The sequence below is a fragment of the Athene noctua genome, chromosome 31, assembly GCF_965140245.1.
Source record: "Athene noctua chromosome 31, bAthNoc1.hap1.1, whole genome shotgun sequence".
Classification (NCBI taxonomy): domain Eukaryota; kingdom Metazoa; phylum Chordata; class Aves; order Strigiformes; family Strigidae; genus Athene; species Athene noctua.
The window spans coordinates 1087195-1107385 of NC_134067.1; the positions used below are offsets into that span (position 1 = coordinate 1087195).

At 65.3% G+C, this 20191-nt stretch overlaps 2 protein-coding genes across 4 annotated transcripts; both read right to left on the reverse strand.

Annotated features, from left to right (window-relative positions):
- Nucleotides 1-2012: 2012 nt before the first annotated feature.
- Nucleotides 2013-14083, reverse strand: MAP2K7 (mitogen-activated protein kinase kinase 7). Of its 3 annotated transcripts, none has more exons than XM_074930120.1 (12): nt 13938-14083; nt 10566-10707; nt 7799-7865; nt 7572-7685; nt 7339-7458; nt 6937-7044; nt 6666-6845; nt 6156-6236; nt 5953-5973; nt 5381-5523; nt 5250-5295; nt 2013-4186 (listed from the first exon to the last, which is right to left on the reverse strand). In XM_074930120.1, exons 1-12 carry the CDS (start codon nt 14059-14061, stop codon nt 4049-4051), a joined length of 1284 nt encoding a protein of 427 aa, XP_074786221.1. In that variant the 5' UTR covers nt 14062-14083; the 3' UTR covers nt 2013-4048. The 3 variants fall into 3 exon arrangements, with proteins under 3 accessions (XP_074786221.1, XP_074786219.1, XP_074786220.1); XM_074930118.1 differs by lacking the exon at nt 5953-5973 and adding an exon at nt 12095-12142; XM_074930119.1 differs by lacking the exon at nt 5953-5973.
- A 596-nt stretch (nt 14084-14679) lies between these two features.
- On the reverse strand, nt 14680-19206 carry SAMD1 (sterile alpha motif domain containing 1). Its single transcript, XM_074929845.1, has 5 exons — nt 18789-19206; nt 17483-17696; nt 16706-16799; nt 16488-16599; nt 14680-15664 (listed from the first exon to the last, which is right to left on the reverse strand). Exons 1-5 carry the CDS (start codon nt 19185-19187, stop codon nt 15500-15502), a joined length of 984 nt encoding a protein of 327 aa, XP_074785946.1. The 5' UTR covers nt 19188-19206; the 3' UTR covers nt 14680-15499.
- Between the last annotated feature and the right edge of the window lie 985 nt (nt 19207-20191).

The window sequence follows — 20191 nt, forward strand, 5'->3', positions numbered from 1 at the left end:
AGTTACCCCTGGGTGACCCCCCAGAACTCCCAGTTACCCCCACAGTGTCCCCAGTTACCCCCAGTTACCCCCCCCGTACCCAATTACCCCCCCCCAGTTCTCTCAGTAACGCCCCAGTGCTCCCAGTTAGCCCCCCCGTACCCAATTACCTCCCCCCAGTTCTCTCAGTAACGCCCCAGTGCTCCCAGTTACTCCCCCCCCCCTACCCAGTTACCCCTCGGTGACCCCCCAGAACTCCCAGTTACCCCCAGTGCTCCCAGTTACCCCCCCAGCATCACTCACCCCGGGCCGTTCCCCGCTGCACCGCGGCCTCTGGGGGCTCGGGGGCCCCCCCGGATCCCCCGCGTCACCCCACGGCCAGCCCGGGGGGGGCCCTGCGGGCGGTGGCACAGTCGGGTCCCCCCCGTGTCCCCCCCCCCCGGACACAACCCCCCCCTTCACCCCTCCAGGGTCCCCCTGTCCCCCTCCCCGACACCCGGGTCCCCTCCTGTCCCCTGTGCCCCCCCCCGCACCCCACCTGCGGGCCCCCCCGCAGGCAGCAGCAGCAGGAGGAGGAGGAGGAGGGGGGGGGGGCTCCGTGGCGCCATGGGGGGGTCCCCACTCCTGTCCCGGGGTTCCCCCGGCGCCGGCAGCTCCCGCGGGTCCCGTCCGTGTCCCCAGCGCGTCCCCGGGCCCCGCCCACGCGCGGGAGGCTGGAGGGGGGGGGGCTGCCCCCCCCGCGGCCACCATCTCCCCGGTGACACTCGCCCGGCCTTGAGCTGCGGGGACGTCACCCCGGGGAGGGACCGGCCACCCCCGCCTGTCCCTGATGTGCCCCCCCGTGTCCCCAACGTTCCATGTCCTTCATGTCCCCGATGTCCCCAACATCCCCCCGTGTCCCCCATGTCCCGTGTGTCCCCAACGTCCCCCCATGTCCCCACTGTCCCGTTCCCCATGTCCCCATCTCCCCCCCCAGTGTCCTGTGTCCCCACCACCCCCCCACTGTCCCCCCGTATGGATGTCCCCATCCCTGTCCTCCCACATCTTCCCCTGTCCCCAATGTCCCCCCCCGGGACTCCCTAAACCCTCATGTCCCCCCTCCCTCTCCTCCCACATCCTCACATGTCCCCAATGTCCCCATCTCCCACCTCCTGGTGTCCCCCATGTCCCCAGCCCTGTCACCCCCCCCCTTCCTCCATCTCCAACATCCCCCCCCGCCCCAAAAGTTCCAGGCATCAATGTCCCCTGTCCCCCAATGTCCCCATCCCTGTCCCCCAATGTCCCCCTCCATGTCCCCCAATGTCCCCACCATCCTGGCTGTGTCCCCAATGTCCCCAAGTCCATGTCCCAACGTCCCCCCAAGCCCCCAATGTCCCCCATTCCTGTCCCCCAATGCCCCCTCCATGTCCCCAGTGTCCCCATATCAATGTCCCCATCATCCCGGCTCTGTGTCCCCAATGTCCCCAAGTCCAGGTCCCAACGTCTCCCCATTTCCCAACGTCCCCCCATGTCCCCAATGTCCCCCACCCCTGTCCCCCAATGTCCCCATATCAACATCCCCACCATCCTGGTTCTGTGTCCCCAAGTCCATGTCCCAACGTCCCCCCAAGTCCCCAATGTCCCCCATTCCTGTCCCTCAATGCCCCCTCCATGTCCCCAGTGTCCCCATATCAATGTCCCCATCATCCCAGCTCTGTGTCCCCAATGTCCCCAAGTCCATGTCCCAACGTCCCCCCATGTCCCCAATGTCCCCCATTCCTGTCCCCCAATGCCCCCTCCATGTCCCCAGTGTCCCCATATCAATGTCCCCATCATCCCAGCTCTGTGTCCCAAATGTCCCCAAGTCCATGTCCCAACGTCCCCCCATGTCCCCAATGTCCCCCATTCCTGTCCCCCAATGCCCCCTCCATGTCCCCAGTGTCCCCATATCAATGTCCCCATCATCCCAGCTCTGTGTCCCCAATGTCCCCCATCCCCGTGTCCTTGTCGCAATGTCCCCAACGTTCCCCAGAGCCTGACGCCGACGCAGCCCCTCAGGTTCCACATGCGCATTTATAATAATAATAATAATAATAATAATATAATAATAACAATAATAATAATAATTAATAATGACGACGATAACGAGGGGGAGCCGCCGCCCACGCCCACAATGCACTAAAACTGCACCTGCTGCCACCCCGAGGGACATGGCGGGGGACAGGGGGGGACCGACCACGGGCCAGGTGTCCCGGTGTCCCCGCGGTGGCCCCCAGGCCCTGTCCCCAGCTCTGATTGTCACCGCGTGGCCCCGTGTCACCGTCACCCAAGGGCCACCGTCACCCCCGGGGTTTCTGGGGACGGCGTCCCCGGGCCATGTCCCCACGTTGTCCCTCTGGGTCACGTCCCCGTGACGTGTCCCCTTGACGTCCCTCTGTGTAACATCTGTGCCGTGGCCCCACGGCGTCCCCCAGTGCCACCTCCCGAGCCACTTCTGTGCCACCGCTCCGTGTCGTCCCTCGTGCCACATCCCCATGTCACCCTTCAGCACTGTGTCCCTGTGTCACATCCTGGTGCCACTTCCATGTCCCCATGTCACGTTCTGGTGCCATCTCCGTGTCCTCGTGTCACATCCTGGTGCCATCTCCACATCCCTGTCACATCCTGATGCCACCTCCATGTCCCCATGTCACATCCTGGTGCTATCTGTGTCCCCATGTCACATCCTGGTGCCATTTCCACGTCCCCATGTCACATCCTGGTGCCATTTCCACGTCCCCATGTCACATCCTGGGGCCACCTGTGTCCCTGTGTCACATCTCGATGCCATCTCCGTGCCATCCCTCCGTGTCACCTCTCTGCCGTGTCCTCACGTCATCCTTCCATGTCACGTCCCCACGCTGAGTCTCCATGTTGTCCCGTGTCCCACGTCTCCATGCCGTGTCCCCATGCCACATTCCCGTGCCATCTCCGTGCTACACGCCTGTGTCACATCTTCACGCCGTGTCACCGTGCCATCTCCCCATGTCACATCTCTTCCCCGTGTCACCATGCCAATGTCACACCTCCACACCATGTCCCTGTGCCATCTCGTCGTCCCTCTGTGCCGTCCCTCGGTGCCACGTCCCCGCAGTGTCCCCACGCATCGTCCTCCGCCCCGTCAAATCCCCGTGCCACCTCCGTGCCCACATCCCCGTGCCACATCTCCGTGTCACATCCCCAAGCCGTGCCCCCATGTCACGTCCCTGTGCCACATCCGTGGGCCATATCCCCATGTCACAGCCTGTGTCCCCGTGCCACATCCATGCGTCACGTCCTCGTGTCACATCCCAGCGTGCCACGTCCCTGCACTGTGTCCCCAAGTCATGTCACTGTGTCACGTCCCAGCGTGTCACATCCTTGTGTCACATCCCGGTGTTATCCCTTGCCAGTGTCCCCCAGCCAGGTCCTGTCCCCATCCCTGTCCCCATTCCCGGGGTTGGGGACAGGGACAGTGGCAGCTGCAGGGGACAGCCCTGAGCTTGGAGGCCGAGGTGCCCTGGGGAAACTGAGGCATGGGCCACCCTGGGCGGGGGGACACAGAGGGGACACAGGCATCCCCATGCCCCAGCATTATAAGGGGGGTGGGGACATCAGGAGGGGACACATTAGGATCCACGAAGACACGAGGTGTTGGCACGCCAAGACATACTGGGACACACTGGGGACACGCCAGGACGTACTGGGACAGGTAAGGATGTGCCAGGACACACTGGGGACACGCCAGGACACACTGGGATGTGCTGGGACATGCTGTCACGTGTCAAGACACGTCGGGACACACCGGGATGTGCTGGGACGCGGGGGAGACACACCAGGAGGTCCTGGGACACGCTGGGACCTACTGGGATGTCCTGGGACACGCCGTGACACGCTGGGACACACTAGGATGTCCTGGGACACGCCGTGACACATCAGGACACGCCGTGCCGTGGGTGTCCATGTGGCTACTGGGGCACGTGGTGGCCATCACGGGGGTCCTGGCCATGGCGAGTGTCACGGGGGGGGTCACGGCCACAGCGGGTGTCACGGGCGGGGCGGGCGGCGGGTGCTACCTGGTGAAGAAGGGCAGGTGGTGCTGGCTGAGGCCACCGCCGGTGCGAGGGGACTCTGTCTTGGCCATGACGTCCTTGAACCAGGAGGCCACGTCCACCTCCAGCGTCTCGTAGCGCTTGATGAAGTTGTGTTCCTGCGGGGAGGGAGGGGGTGAGCGTGGGGACACAGGGAGGGGGGCACAGGGGCATCAGGACGTGGATGTGGGGACACATATGGGGACAGGGCTAGGGACACAGGGACAGGGAGATGGCCACAAGCACCAGGACACGGGTGTAGGTAGGGACAGGTTTGGGCACAGGGACACAGAGATGGGGACATGCATATGGGCTCCAGGACATGGGAATGGGGACACGGGGACAGGGAGAGGGCCATGAGCATCAGGACACGGATGTAGGGACACGTCTGGGGACAAGGGAACAGGGATGGGGACACAAGGATGGGGACAGGGGGAGGCAGGGAGGTGGACACGAGCACTAGGTCATGAATACGGGCTCCAGGACATGGGGATGGGGACAAGGGGACAGAGAGAGGGCCACAAGCACCAGGACATGGGTGTAGGGACAGGGACACAGGGATGGGGACATGCATACAGGCTCCAGGACATGGGGATGGGGACAAGGGGACACAGAGAGGTCCATGAGCATCAGGACACGGGTGTAGGGACATGTTTGGGGACAGGGATGGGGACAAAAGGACAGAAAATGGGGAAATAGCCACAAGCATCAGGACATGGGTGTAGGGACACGTTTGGGGACAAGCGGACACGGATGGGGACACAGCAAAGGAAATGGATGTGGGCACCAAGACATGGGTGTAGGGACAGGGACATGTGGATATGGGGACGGGGACATGGACCAGGACAAAGAAATGGGGACACACATGGGCACAGGGACACGGGGCAGAGGCAGGGGGACGTGGACATGGGGACAGGGACACAAGCAGCAGAACAGGGGTGTGGGGACATGCATGGCCAAGGGACTGGGGACAGGGACACCAGGCACTGGTGTAGGGACATGCACGGGGACAGGGGCTAGGGGACGATGACAGGGAGGCTGGGGACGCCCCGGGGATGGCAGCACGTGCCTGTCCACACAGGGGACACGTGTGTGCCCTGGGACAGCAACAGGGACCCTCCTTGGGGACACGGGTGACAGGTACAGCCAAGTGGGGGGACACACGTGGCCCCAGGGACTCACCAGTAACTTGTTGTACTTTGGTCTCTTCCTGTGGTCCTTGGTGAGGCTGCGGGAGAGGGGAGGGGGGTCAGCACCGTGGGGACACCCCGGGGACGTGTCCCCAGCCCGAGGGGGGGGGTCTTGTCACCCACCAGTCCCTGACGAAGGCCTGGAAGTCCCCGGAGAAGCCCATGGCGGGGGGCAGAAGTGGGGGGTCCTCCTGCAGCACCTTCGTCAGCACCTCGAAATCCGTCTTGCAGTTCTGGTAGGGGAACTGCCCCGTGGCCAGCTCCACCTGCGGGGACACCACTGTCACCGAGCGGGGGGACACAGGGACATGGCTGTGCCACAGGGATGTGGCTGGGACACGGTGGGCTCAGGGGACACGGTGGCAAGGAGGGAGGGGGACGCAGTGGCACCGTGGGGACGTGGTGGGGGTGCAGCGGGGACATGATGGGAGTACGATAGGACTTGGGGACGGGTTAGGGACACGCTGGGGCAGGTTAGGGACCCGGGGACGTGGTGGGGACATGCTGGGGAGCCAAGGATGTGCTGGGGACAGGTTGGGGACATGCTGGGGACCGGGTAGGCATTGAGGACAGCTTGGGGACCCGAGGAGGAGTTGGAAACAGGTTGGAGACACAGTGGGAACCTCAGGAGGGGTTGGGGACATGCTGGGGACCTGGGGAGATGTTGGAGACAGGTTGGGGACACATTCAGGAGCCAGGGAGGGGTTGGGGACAGGCTGGGGACACACTGGGGATCTGTGGAGGGGTTGGGGACATGTTGGAGACATGTTGAGGTGCCAGGGAAGAGCTGGGGACAAGGTTAGGGACATACTGGGGACCTGGGGAGGGTTTGGGGACACAGTGAGGAGCCAGGGATGGGCTGGGGACAGGTTGGGGACACATTGGGGACCCGGCTCACCAGGGAGATGCCGAGGCTCCAGACGTCGGCGCGGATGTCGTAGTCGGGCTTGGTGGGGTCGGGGGGGTCAATGCGCTCGGGCTGGGGGAGAGGGGGGGGGCTGTGGGGCACCGGGAGGGGGCCTGGGGTGCAGCACCCACAGCCCAGTGGGACCCCCAGACCTGGGGGACCCCCTGCACCCACCTCTAGGGTGCAACACCCATAGTCCTGGGGGACCTACAGCCCCAGGGAACCCACTTCTGGGGCGCAGCACCCCCATTCCTGGAGACCCCCAGCCCCAAAAGCCCCCCAGCCCACACCCCTGTCACCCCCAGCCCCAGGGGACCCCCAGCACCCACCTCTGGGTGTGCAGCACCCCCAGCCCAACAGGGGTACCCCCTCCCCAGCACCCAGGACACGCAGCCCTCCTGCCTCTCCCCCCGCAGAACAACCCCCCAAGCACCCAGCACCCCTTTATCTCCCCTAAGAAGCCGCGCGCCCCCGCCCCGGGCAGCACCCATGGGTGCTTACGGCCATGTAAGCGGCGCAGCCGGCGCTGCGGGTCTTGGCTTTGGAGTCGACGAGGCGGCCGCTGATGCCGAAATCGCAGAGTTTGACCTGACCCCGCTCGTCCAACAAAATGTTGGAGGGTTTGACGTCGCGGTGGATCACGCCGTGTTTCTCCTTCAGGTAGAAGAGGGCCTTCACGATCTGCGGGGAGGGGTGTCAGCACCGGGTGAGCCCCGCGGGGTGGCCTCAAGTGTCACCTCCCGCCTGTCCCTTGGGTCCCCTCCCCGCTCACCGCCACCGTCATCTTGCCCAGGATGCGCTCGGGGATGGGACCTTGGATGCGTTTCTTGAGCTTCTCGGCGCAGGTGCCCATCAGCTCCATGGCGATGAAGACGTCGGTCTGAGGAAGAAAAGGAAAGGTTGGCCGGGGAGGAGGGAAGGGACACACATAAATCCTGGGGACTTCAAGGACACCCCCCCCCCGCCACGGCTGGGACGATGGGGACAACACAAAGGGACAGGGGACGGAGGGAGCGATGGCTGGATCCGCAATAGGGGGGGCACCACCGACTCCAGACCCCGAGAGGCCCCCGAGGTTGGCTCCAGACCCCAAGGGGACCCCCCAGGCTGGATGCAGACGCCCGGGGGGGTCCCCACGACCAAACCCAGGGCCCCCCCGCGGTGCAGAGCTCACGTTGGTGATGAAGGTGCCGAAGCACTGGACGATGTAGGGGCAGTCGTGGCTCTTGAGCACCACGTCCAGGTCCATCAGGATCCGTTTGTTCTCCTCCCGGTTCCCTGAGCGCCGCATTTGCTGTTTGAGGGAGAACGGGGAGGGGGGCTGAGTTTTAGGGGGTGTTTAGGGCCCGATTGTGGCCCTGCCATGGGGGTGGGGACCCCGGGTTTTGGGGAGGGGGGGGTCCCCACCTTGACGGCGATGACGTGGCCCGTCTTGCGGAAGCGCATCTTCCAGACCTGCCCGCAGGTGCCGCTGCCGATCTCCCCCAGGTTCTCCAGGTCGTTGATCTCTGCCTGGTACCGCTGGTGGGGGGGGGGGGGGGGGCACAAAGGGGGGTGTCAGGGTCACCCCGTGTCCCCCCAATGTCCCCTGGGTCCTCCCGTGTCCCCCCAATGTCCCCCCGGTCCGTGCTCACCTGCCCCCCCACGGTGAGGTACCCGGTCTGCTTCATGATCTCCTGCAGCTTCTGGTCGATCTCGATGCTGGGGAGAGGAAAGGGGGGGCCGGGCCAATCAGCACGGGGCAAGGAGGGGGCCGGGCCAATCAGCACGGGGCAAGGAGGGGGCCGGGCCAATCAGCACGGGGCAAGGAAGGGGCCGGGCCAATCAGCACGGGGCAAGGAAGGGGCCGGGCCAATCAGCACGGGGCAAGGAAGGGGCCGGGCCAATCAGCACGGGGCAAGGAAGGGGCCGGGCCAATCAGCACGGGGCAAGGAGGGGGCCGGGCCAATCAGCACGGGGCAAGGAGGGGGCCGGGCCAATCAGCACGGGGCAAGGAGGGGGCCGGGCCAATCAGCACGGGGCAAGGAAGGGGCCGGGCCAATCAGCACGGGGCAAGGAAGGGGCCGGGCCAATCAGCACGGGGCAAGGAGGGGGCCGGGCCAATCAGCACGGGGCAAGGAGGGGGCCGGGCCAATCAGCACGGGGCAAGGAGGGGGCCGGGCCAATCAGCACGGGGCAAGGAGGGGGCCGGGCCAATCAGCACGGGGCAAGGAGGGGGCCGGGCCAATCAGCACGGGGCAAGGAGGGGGCCGGGCCAATCAGCACGGGGCAAGGAGGGGGCCGGGCCAATCAGCACGGGGCAAGGAGGGGGCCGGGCCAATCAGCACGGGGCAAGGAGGGGGCCGGGCCAATCAGCACGGGGCAAGGAGGGGGCCGGGCCAATCAGCACGGGGCAAGGAGGGGGCCGGGCCAATCAGCACGGGGCAAGGAGGGGGCCGGGCCAATCAGCACGGGGCAAGGAGGGGGCCGGGCCAATCAGCACGGGGCAAGGAGGGGGCCGGGCCAATCAGCACGGGGCAAGGAGGGGGCCGGGCCAATCAGCACGGGGCAAGGAGGGGGCCGGGCCAATCAGCACGGGGCAAGGAGGGGGCCGGGCCAATCAGCACGGGGCAAGGAGGGGGCCGGGCCAATCAGCACGGGGCAAGGAAGGGGGCCGGGCCAATCAGCACGGGGCAAGGTGGGGGGGGTGGGGGGTGTGTTCTGTCCAATCAGCATGAGGACCCCCTGTCCAATCCTGTGCTGGGTGTGACTGGCCACTCAGCACAGGCAGAGGGAGCTGCCTGACCAATCAACATGCAGGGACCTCCTGGCCAATCAGTACATGGGGACACACCCACACAACTGGCCAATCAGCACACAGGGTGGGGGCGTGTCTGGACAATCAATATAGGGGAGGCCTGACCAATCGACATGTTCAGGGAGGGGCCTGGCCAATCAGCACACAACCACCTGGCCAATCAGCATGCAGCTGGAAGGGGGGATCCACCCACCTGGCCAACCAGTGCAGTGGGAGGCGCTCAGCCAATCAGCATGTGGGGAGGGTACCCACGTGGCCAATCAACAGAGGGAAGGGCCCCCAGGCCATTAGCACAGAGGGAACGTGTCTACTTGGCCAATCAGGACAAAGAAAGCTTCCCTCTGCCTGGCCAATCAGCACACAGGGAATCCTGTCTGCCCAGCCAATCAGCACTCACAGGCTCCTGCATGCCTGGCCAATCAGCACATGCCTCTCCTCCCTGCCCGACCAATCAGCAACCAGGGGTTCCTGCACAGCTGGCCAATCAGCACCCAGTCTTCAACCTGCCTGGCCAATCCACACACATAATCCTCCAGACCTCTGGCCAATCAGCACCCATCAGCTCCTGCCTACCTGGCCAATCAGCACCTGTGAGCTCCTGGTCACCCAGCCAATCAGGAGAAGGAGATCTCCTGTCTGACCAGCCAATGAGCACAAGCGGTACTCTGAACATCTGACCAGTCGGCACCTGCAGGCTCCTGCACATCCAGCCAATCAGTGCACACGATCCCCCAGACCTCTGGCCAATCAGCATACACGATCTCCCTGGACCTCCAGCCAACCAGCTCATGTGATCCCTTGAATCTCCAATTAGCGCACACGATCTCTTGAACCTCTGGCCAATCAGCATACACGATCTCCCTGGACCTCCAGCCAACCAGCATATGTGATCCCTTGAACCTCTGGCCAATCACCACACAGGATCCCTTGAACCTCCAACCAATTAGCGCACACGATCCTCCTGACCTCCAGCCAATCAGCACACGTGATCTCTTGAACCTCCGGCCAATCACCACACAGGATCCCTTGAACCTCCAGCCAATCACCACACAGGATCCCTTGAACCTCCAGCCAATTAGCGCACACGATCCTCCTGACATCCAGCCAATCAGCACACGTGACCCCTTAAACCTCCGGCCAATCAGCATACATGATCCCTTAAACCCCCAGCCAATCAGCACACGTGATCTCCCTGGACCTCCAGCCAATCAGCACACATGATCTCCCTGGACCTCCAGCCAATCAGCACACATGATCTCCCTGGACCTCCAGCCAATCAGCACACGTGATCCCTTGAACCTCCGGCCAATCAGCACACACGATCTCCCTTGAACCTCTGGCCAACCACCACACACGATCCCTTGAACCTCTGGCCAATCAGCACACACGATCTCCCTTGAACCTCTGGCCAACCACCACACATGATCCCTTGAACCTCTGGCCAATCAGCACACACGATCTCCGGCCCATCGTCACGCTGCAGCCCCCCAGCCCACTGCACTCCCCAGCCAGCCGACCAATCAGAGCAGCAGCTCCTGCCCGCCCAGCCCAGGAGCTGCAGCAGTTGGGGGGTGCCGGGGGGGTCCCGGGGGGGGGGGTCTCACCTCTCCACGCTGCGGGGCACCAGGAAGGGCGGCTGGGGCAGCCCCAGCATGTTGCGGGGGCGGGAGGGGGGCGGCGGGTGCTGGGTGCCCTCGGGGAGCACGGCCCGGCCCCCCCCGTCGCTCACCAGCGGCAGCTGCAGAGCTGGGGGGGACAGAGAGACCCCGTCAGCCCCCCCCCCCCCCCCCCCAATATTGGGGGTGGGTGGGTGGGGGCAAAGAGATCCCGTCAGCCCCCCCAAGAATTGGAGGGGGGAGAAACACCCCCTCAACCCGTCAAAATGGAGGGGGGCAGAGAGACCCCATCAGGCCCCCCCAAAATCAAGGGGGGGGGCAGAGAGACCCCATCAGGCCCCCCCAAAATCAAGGGGGGGGGCAGAGAGACCCCATCAGGCCCCCCCAAAATCAAGGGAGGGGGCAAAGGGACCCCATCAGGCCCCCCCAAAATCAAGGGAGGGGGCAAAGGGACCCCATCAGGCCCCCCCAAAATCAAGGGGGGGGGCAGAGAGACCCCATCAGGCCCCCCCAAACCACCCCAACTCCCTCCGGGGACTGGGGGGTGGTGTGGGAGCACCCAGGGCGGGGGGGGGCCAAGCCCGCGCACCCCCAGTTCGGAGGTTTCGGGCCCCGTTTTGGTTCAACCTTTTGACTGTTCTTGCCCCATTCTGACACAAACCCATTTTGCCTGTTTCTGCCCCATTTCAGCTCAGCCCCATTTTGCTCATTCCTGCCCTATTTTGCCCTTTTCTGCCCCATTTTGGCACTACCCCATTTTACCCTTTTATACCCCATTTCTGCACAACCCCATTTTGCCCGATTCTGCCCCGTTTCAACTCAGCCCCATTTTACCTGTTCCTGTCCCATTTTGCCCGTTTCTACCCCATTTCAGCACAACCCCATTTTGCCAATTTCTCCCCCATTTTGCCCATTTCTCCCCCATTTCGGCACACAACCCCACTTTGCCCGTTCCTGCCCCCTTTCACCCACCTCCCATCGCAGCCCCATTTTGACTCTTCCCACCCCATTTCAGCCACAATTCAGCCCATTTCCATGCCCACCCCCCCAACACTCCCCCCCCCCCAACCCCCCCAAATTCTCGGCGCGGCCCCGTCTCATGCCGTGCCGCGGCCGCATGCGCCGCGGGGCCAGGCCATGCACCCCGCGGGGGCCGGGCCGGGGGCCACACTCCATGCGACAGGCAGGACAGCCACGCGGGGTTGGGGGGGACACACAGGGACATTCAGGGTGAGGGGGGGACACATTCGGGGGCGGGGGGCACACACGGGATGAGCAGGGAGAAGCTGACAGGGAAAAGCTGCTCCACTGAGTGGGGAAACTGAGGCACGGGTGGGTTTAGGATGTGCCAGGGTCGGGAGGGCTTTGGGTGGGCGCTGAGGGGGGGGGACACAGGGGTGTCCCCAAGGGTGAGGGGGGACAGGGGGGGTGTCAGCGAGGTGCGGGGGGGGGTCGAGAGGAGCGTTAGAAGTGGGGGATGCAGGAGAAACCCAAGCGGCGGCGAGATGTGGTGGTACCTGCTCGCTGGGACGGAGCGGGAGCAGGGCTTAGGGTGATCACGATAACTGGATGGGGGGGGGGGGAGGCGGAGATGGGGGGGACAAAATAAAAAACCGGGGGAAAAAGGGAAAAAAAAATAATAAAAGGAAAGAAAAACACCATAAATCACAACAGGAACAAACTCGCGCTGCAGGGGATAAGGGGGGGGGGGGAGGGAAATGAACTTAAAATTGTGGGGTGGGAAGGGAGGATGGAGGGGCGGGTGGGGGGGGTAGGAAAAGGGGGTGTGGGGGGGCTGCTCGGTTGCTCCAGACACCCCCGGCCCGGAAAATGTTTTTTTTTTTTTAAAAAAAAAATCCTGTGAAATTGTAGGGAAATGCTGGAAAAATCTTCACCTGGCAGTTGTGGTGCACTGAGGGGTCCTGTGTCCCCCTCCTGTGTCCCCCCCTACCGGGGTGGGTGGGTGGGGGGGGCAGTGGGGTGGGCTGGGCGCCCCAAAGTGGCTCCTCAGGGTGCTAATCACAGTGGTGATATCCCCCCCCCTCAAATACCCTCCCCCAGCACCCCCAAATGCCTCTGGGAACCCCTGAACTCCTGCGCTGCCTCCAGCAATCCCCAATACAGTCCCACTGCTCCCAGTAAAACCCTTACGCTCCCCCATTTTGCCCAGTAGAGCCCACACGTCCCACCCCATTTTACCCAATAAAGCCCCAACTGCCCCCAAACCCACCTCAGCTGCCTTCAAATAACCCCCATATGGCCCCTAATATCCCCCTCACCCCCTCATACCCCCCTGTGTTGCCCAACGTGGCCTCAATGACCCCTCCAAGATGCCTAAACCAGGCTCAAATTCCCCCCAACACCCTTAAAACAGCCTCAACTGACCCCCAAACCCCCCTGCTGACTCAGTTGCCCCCAAATACCCCCACAATAGCCTCAACTGCACCCCATTTCCCCCAGTACAGCCTTAACTGTCCCTCAATACGGCCTCATCTGCCCCCCATCGCTCCTAAAATGGCCTCAAATACCCCAAAAAGGCCTCAGCTGCCCCCCAATACCCCTAAACCAGCCATAACAGCCCCCAAGAGCCCCCCAGTACCTCTAAACCAGCCTCAACTGCTCCCCAGTATCCCTGGAATATCGCTAACTGCCCCCAACTCCCCTTAGGGAGTCTCAACCGCCCCCCAGTAGCCCCCCAATACCTCTAAACCAACATTAAACACCCCCCCAAACTGCCATAACTACCCTTTCTAATCATAAGGTCGCCTCAGCTGCCCCCCAATACCCCTAAACCAGCCTCTACAGCCCCCAGTAGCCCCCCAATACCCCTAAACCAGCATTAAGCACATCCCAAACTGCCGTAACTACCTCCTATAAACTTGAGGCCACCCCGGGCGCCCCCCAAAACAGCCCCAGCCGCTCCGCAATACCCCCAAAACAGCTCCAGCCACCCCCTAATACCCCTAAACTGAACTCAGCCCCCCCCCAGACTCTCCTATCTGGGTCTCCACAGCCCCTCGGCGCTCCTCAAACTGCCCCACCCGCCCCCAACACCCCTAAAACGGCCTCGAGCACCCCAAAACCCTCTAAAAGCAGCCTCAGCCCCCCCCGCACTCCACCCGATACAGCGCTCACCGCCCCCCAATCCCCCTCGGCTGCCCCCTACTCCCCGCAGCACGGCCTCAAGCCCCCGCCCCAGCTCCTAAAGCAGACCCCAGACCCTTTAATAAGGCCTCAAAGATGAGGCGCCTCTAACCCAGCCTCACCCCCCTCCCTTCAATCGCCTCAGCCGCCCCCGCCTGGGCCTGGGCCCGGTTCCACCCCTCACCCCCCCCCTCCCTTCCCCCGGCGGCGCCTTACTAGGCCGGGCCCGGGCAGGACTGATGTCGAGGTTAAGGTCGATCCGGCGGCGGGCCTCGCGGTTCTCCTGCTTGAGCTTCGCCTCCAACCGGGAGAGCTTCTGCTCCAGCGAGGACGCCGCCATCTTCCCCCCGCAGCCAGCGCCGCCGCCGCGCAGCCAGAATGCACAAACAGCGCACTGCGCATGCGCGGCCTGACCCCGCCGGGCCACCGTCCGTCCGGCGCGAAGGGAGGCGCTAAAGGTTTTAGGGGCGCCGCCGGCCACCGTCGTGGCCGCTTTTGCCCTATGCGGCTTCAGGGAGGGCAAAGCGCATGCGCGGTGCCCCGCGGGGACTGGCAGCGCCGGCGCCACCTGCTGCGCTGGAGGAACGCGCATGCGCGCTGCGCTCCCTCCCCACTAGTAGCCCTTAAGACACCCCCCCCCCCTTCCTAAACCCGCCCTGACCCCCCCCTTGGGGACCCCCCCAGCACCCCCCTACCTTAGGGACCCTCCCGTAAAGCCTCTCCCACCCAGTGACCCCTCCACCTCTCCAGATCCCTCCCCTAAACACCGCCAAGACCCCCCCAAAATCCCATGCCCCCCCCCGCGAGATGCCTTGGGGGGGCACTAAGAGGGCAGGACCCCCCCAAATGACGGGGAAATCACGCCCAAAAGGCTCCCAGCCCCCCGCAAAAGGGCCCCCCCAGCCCCCCCCCATAATCCCAGGGTGGGGGGGGGCATTTTTTCTTCTTTGCTTTTTTTTCATTTTTATTTAAAAAACCCCAAAACAAGCCAGGCCCGGGGAAGGGGGGAGGGGCACAGACCACGATTGGGGGGGGTGGGGGGAGGGCAGACCCCCCCCTCGTGGCAAAGTGTGGGGGGGGCCGCACCCCAATTTGGGTAAAGGGGAAGGGGGGGCACAGGCTGGGGCAGGTTAAAACATCTCCGGGCAGCGCCCCCCAACCCGACCCATCCACTCGCAATAAAAACACCCCACCCCCCCCCCAAAGAAAAGGGGGGTCCCCCTTAAAAAGGGGTGACCCCCCCAAAAGAGGGGTGCCCCCTAAAAGAGAGTACCCCCCAAAGAAGAGAGGTGCCCCCTTCCAAGAGAGCACCCCCCCTCCAAAAGAGGGGTGACCCCCTCCCCCAAAGAGAAGCCCCCCCAAAAGGGGGGTTGACCTCTAAAAGGGGGGGGTGGACTCCCCCAGAGAAGCCCCCCAAAAGAGAGGAGTGACCCCCCCCAACAGAGTGAACACCCTTAAAGAGGGGTGACCCCTCAAAGAGAGTACCCCCCAAAAAGAGGTGACCCCCCCAAAAAGAGAGGCGACACCCCCAAAAGTGGGCCACCCCCCCTAAAAAGGGGTGATTCCCCAAAAAAAGGGGTACGCCTCCCCCCCCCTCACCCCCAACCACCCCCCCAAAGTCTCTGTGCGCAGCGGCTGGGGGTTGCGAGGATACCCCAAGCTTGGGGTGGGGAGGAGGGGGGCGGGGGGGAGGTGGGGAGGGAGCCCTCCCGGATACCGGGGTGTGGCCCCCCCCCTTGTGATTTGGGGGGTCCCCCTTGTTGATTTAGGGGGTGCCATCAGGCGGGGAAGGGCTCCGGGGGGGGCTCCTCTTCCTGGAAGTGGCTGCGCTGCAGCAGCTTGACGTGGTACTCGTAGATCTTGAGCGCGGGGCCGAGGCGGATCGAGAGCCCCGTCAGCACGTCCGCCCGCTGCATCAGCAGCAGCGACTTCCCGTCGATCTCCTGGGGGGGGGGGCGGGCGTGAAAGTGGGGGCACCCCCGGGGAGACGGGGGACACACACTCATGGGGCGGGGGGAGCACCCCAAGGGGCTGAGGGGGAGCTGCCCTGGGGTGGCCTAAGGGAGATGGTGGAAGGTGGGGTGGGAGGAGTTGTGGGGGGCATAGGGGGGGATTGGGGATACCCCTGGGGATGGGGAGACACCCACGGGGTGGGGGGGGCAGCTATAGGGTCGGGGGGACACCCCAGGATTGAGGGGGTGCCCGTGGGGGGGGGGATACCCCAGGGTTGAGGGGGACTGGCTCAGGGTGGCCTAATGGGAATGGTGGAGGGTGGGGTGGGAGGAGTTGGGGGGGCATAGGGGAGGATTGGGGACACCTCTGGGGACAGGGGGGCAGCCATGGGATGGGGGGGACACCCCGGGATTTGGGGGGAACCTATGGGTGGGGGGGACACGCTGGGATTGGGGGGGGAACCCATGGTGTGTGGGGAGCACCCAAGGGGCTGAGGAGGAGCTGCCGCAGGGTGGCCTAAGGGGGATGGTGGAGAGTGGGGTGGGAGGAGTTGGGGGGGCATGGGGGGGGATTGGGGACACCCCTGGGGACAGGGGGACATCCCCTGGGGACCCCCCAAGGGGCCAGGGGCAAGTGGGACACGCAGAGAGGGGGGACATCAACTGGGGACACCATCAACGGGGTCACCCATGGGGACTGGGATGGAGTGAGCAGGGACAGAGGGGATGGGGTGGGGGGGAGGTACATAGTGACACGGGTGGGGGGGACATGGGGGGACTCAAGGGGACACGGGGGGGACACAGGGGGACCCACCTGCTCCTGGAAGGCGGTGGCCTGCTCGGGGAACCCGGCCTCTGTGAAATAATCCACCACGTCCCGCACGGACCACTCCACGGGGTCGGCCGCCTTCTCCTTCTTCCCAGCCCTGGGGGGGGGACAAAAACGGACACGGTGTCACCACGAGGGGGGACAGTGTCACCAAAGGGACACACACACTTAGGGGGGGACACCCAACGTCCCCCCAAACTCACGTGCAGCTGAAAGGGGCCCCATCGGCAGCCTGGGGTCCCGGCCGACCCGGGGACAGCGGCACCGAGGGCTCCGCGCCCGCCAGGGCTGGGGACACTGTGGGGACACACCGGGGTTGGGGGCTCGCTGCTGCCCCCCAAAACTGGCCACTCCCCCCCCTCAAGTCACTGTGACGCCCAGAAGTGCCCCCATGGCACCCAGCACCCCTAAACTTTCTCCCTTGAACCCAAAACTGCCCCCCACAACCTCTGTACCCCCCAAAACTGCCCCCATGGTACCCAGCACCCCCAAAACTGCCCCCCTCAGCCCCCAGCACCCACAAACTGCCCCCCTCAGCCCCCAAACCCCTGCACCCCCAAAACTGCCCCCATGGCATCCAGCACCCACAAACTGCCCCCCTCAGCCCCCAAACCTCTGTACCCCCAAAAAATGCCCCCACAGCACCCAGCACCCACAAACTGCCCCCCCACCCCTGCCCCTCCCAAAACTGCCCCCCCAGAACTCAGCACCCTCAAACTTTCTCCCTTGAACCCTAAATTGCCCCCCACAACCCCTTGAAGCCCCCCAAACTGCCCCTGTAGCACCCAGCACCCCCAAACTGCTCCTCTCAGCCCCCAGCACCCCCAAAACTGCCCCCACAGAACCCAGCACCCCAAAACCTTCTCCCTTGCCCCCCCCCTCATTGCTCTGACCACCCCCCAACCAGCTCCCACCCCCCAACCCCCTCAGGACCCTCTCCCCCAAACAGCCCCCCCAAAGACCCCCCCCCCGGGGGTCACCTGCTCTGTCGGGCTGCCCGAAGGCCCCCTCTTTTTTCAGGGGGGCCAGGTGGTGGCAGGCGCTCTCCCCCGGTGAGCAGGCCTTGGGCTGGGGGGCCGCTCGGGGGGCGGCTGGCCGGGTGGGCGAAGTGGGGGGCCCCCCCGACCTTCGCCGTTCAGCTGTCGGGGGGCCGCCCCATCTTCGGAGGCCTCCGAGCCCGTCCCGTCTTCGTCCTCATCTTCCTCTTCCTCCTCCTCCTCCCTCGCTGATGCCTCGGTGCCGCTGCAGGGGGGCTGGCGGGGGGTGTGTGTGTGAGAATAAGGGGGGGGTGTCCCCCAAAATCTAGACACCCCCCCTCAAAAATCTACAGCCCCCCAAAAGGCAGAGAACTTCGATGCTGCACCTCAACCCCAATGCTGTATGATACCCCCCCCCCAAAACAACCCCCTGTCCCCAGTCCTGTAGGGACTCCCTAAAACCAAGACACCCCCAATTTTGCTATTCATCCCCCCCCAAAAGACCCAAATCAAGAACTTTAGCCCCCAAATAAGCCACCCCAGCACTGCCCCCCAATGTGCCCCCCCCGGCTATGGACCCCCAAAGTGTCCCCAAACCTCCCCTCAGCCCCCCCCAGGGCTTGTCCCTGCTCCCTCCTGCCCCCTCCGGCCCCTCAGTTCCCCCAAGTCCCCGCCATCCCCTTAGGGGGGTCCCCTGTGTCCCCCCCCATCCCCTCTGGTCCCTCACCAACCCCCCACCGTGTCCCCCACGCCCCCCCCCGGTTCCCAATGTCTCTTCAGGGTCCCCTCCTCCCCTCACACCCCCCGCCCCGGGGTCCCCCCAGGTCCCCAATATCCCCTCAGGGTCCCCTCACCCCCCTCCCCCCGGTCCCCGATGTCCCTTTAGGGTCCCCTCACCCCCCCGGGGTCCCCTCAGCCGCCCCCCCCGGTCCCCAATGTCCCCTCAGGGCCCTCTCACGACTCCTCAGCCCCCCCCTCCCTCCCCCGTTTCCCGCCATCCCCTCACGGTCCCCTCAGGGGTCTCCGCCATCCCCTCACCCCCCCCCCACCCCCTACCGCGTCCCCTCAGGGGGTCCCCGGTCCCCCCCCCTCGCTGCCCCCCCCCCCGGCCCTCACCTTCCGGGCCCTGCCAGCGGCCCCGCGGCCGCGCTCGGCGCGGGCCATGGCGATGGTGGCGAGGCGGGTCCTCTCCAACCGCCCCCCGCCGCTCCCGCCGCTCCCGCCGCCGGTTCCCGGTGCGGCTCCAGGCCCCGATCCACCCCCCCCACCCCCCCCGCAGGGCCCTCCGGTAACTCCCAACCCTCCGTCAGCCGGTAACGCCGATCCCTGCAGGCGGCCGCGGGTCAAGCGGCCATCGCCGCCGAGGTACCGGGCGGCGTCGCGGAGGCTGACGGGCGGCTCGGCGCGGCGGGCGGGCGGCGGCGGCGGCGGCGGCGGGGGGGCGGCGCGGCGGCTGGACGCGGGCGGCGTTGCGGTAGGAGATGCTGCCCTTGTAGCTGACGCGGAGCACGGCCCGTTGCTGGATGAGCTTTTCCAGCTCGGCCCGCGTCCGTTCGGGCTCGGGGCCGTGCCGCCGCCGCACCATGCGGCAGATCCGTTCTAAATCGGGACGCGCCTTCCGCGAACGTAACGAATCGATCGTATCTAAGATCCACTCCTGGTACCGCGGCGCCTCCGGGCCCGGCGGCGGCGGCGGCGGCCCCGCCATGGCCCCCGCCCTCCTCCTCCTCCTCCTCCTCCTCCTCCCGCCCTCCCTCCGCCCGCCCCCCCCCCTCCCGCCCCGCCGCAGCCCCGCGGCCTCGAACCGGCGGCGGCCGCCGCCCGCGCGCGCCTGGAAGGAGGAGGAGCCGCCGCCGCCGCCGCCGCCGCGCGCCCCGCGCGCGCCTTCGGGGCGGAGCCACCCACTGGCCCCGCCCCGCCCGGGCGCCCCACGCCGCGCCCACTCCTGCTCCTCCCTCCGACAAGCCACGCCCCGTTCTCCAAAGTCACGCCCCATTCACAAAGCCACGCCCCCTCCAGACGAGCGGAGACACGCCCCTTAGGGGCTCCCCGCGGGCCGCCCCGCCCTGGGGTCCCACCTCCCTGGGGGGCCCTAAATCCAACGCTCCCCCCCCCCCCCAAACCCCCCTGCGGGTCCCACCACTTTTTTTGGAGCCCCCCGAAATTCATAGGGGCTCCCCCAAAACTGTGCACCCCCCCAAGGCCAAAGCCCCCCCTCACTTTCCATGGAGCCCCCCTAAAATCCATAGGGTCTCCCCCAAAACTCACAGTGCCCCCCCCAATCCAAAGCCCCCCCCCCTTTCCTTGGAGCCCCCCCCAATCCATAGGGTCTCCCCCAAACCCCAATGCCCCCCCAATCCATAGGGTCTCCCCCAAAACTCACAGTGCCCCCCCTAAATCCACCCCCCCCAAATTCCTACATTGTCCCCCAAACCCCAGTGCCCCCCCAATCCATTCGGTCTCCCCCAAATCCACAGGATATCCCCCAAAATCCACAGTGCCCCCCCCCCAATCCCATACATTCTCCCCCAAACCCCAGTGCCCCCCCAATCCATAGGGTCTCCCCCAAACCCCAATGCCCCCCCAAATCCATAGGGTCTCCCCCAAAACTCACAGTGCCCCCCCCAAATCCACCCCCCCAAATTCCTACATTCTCCCCCAAACCCCAGTGCCCCCCCCAATCCATAGGGTCTCCCCCAAACCCACAGTGTC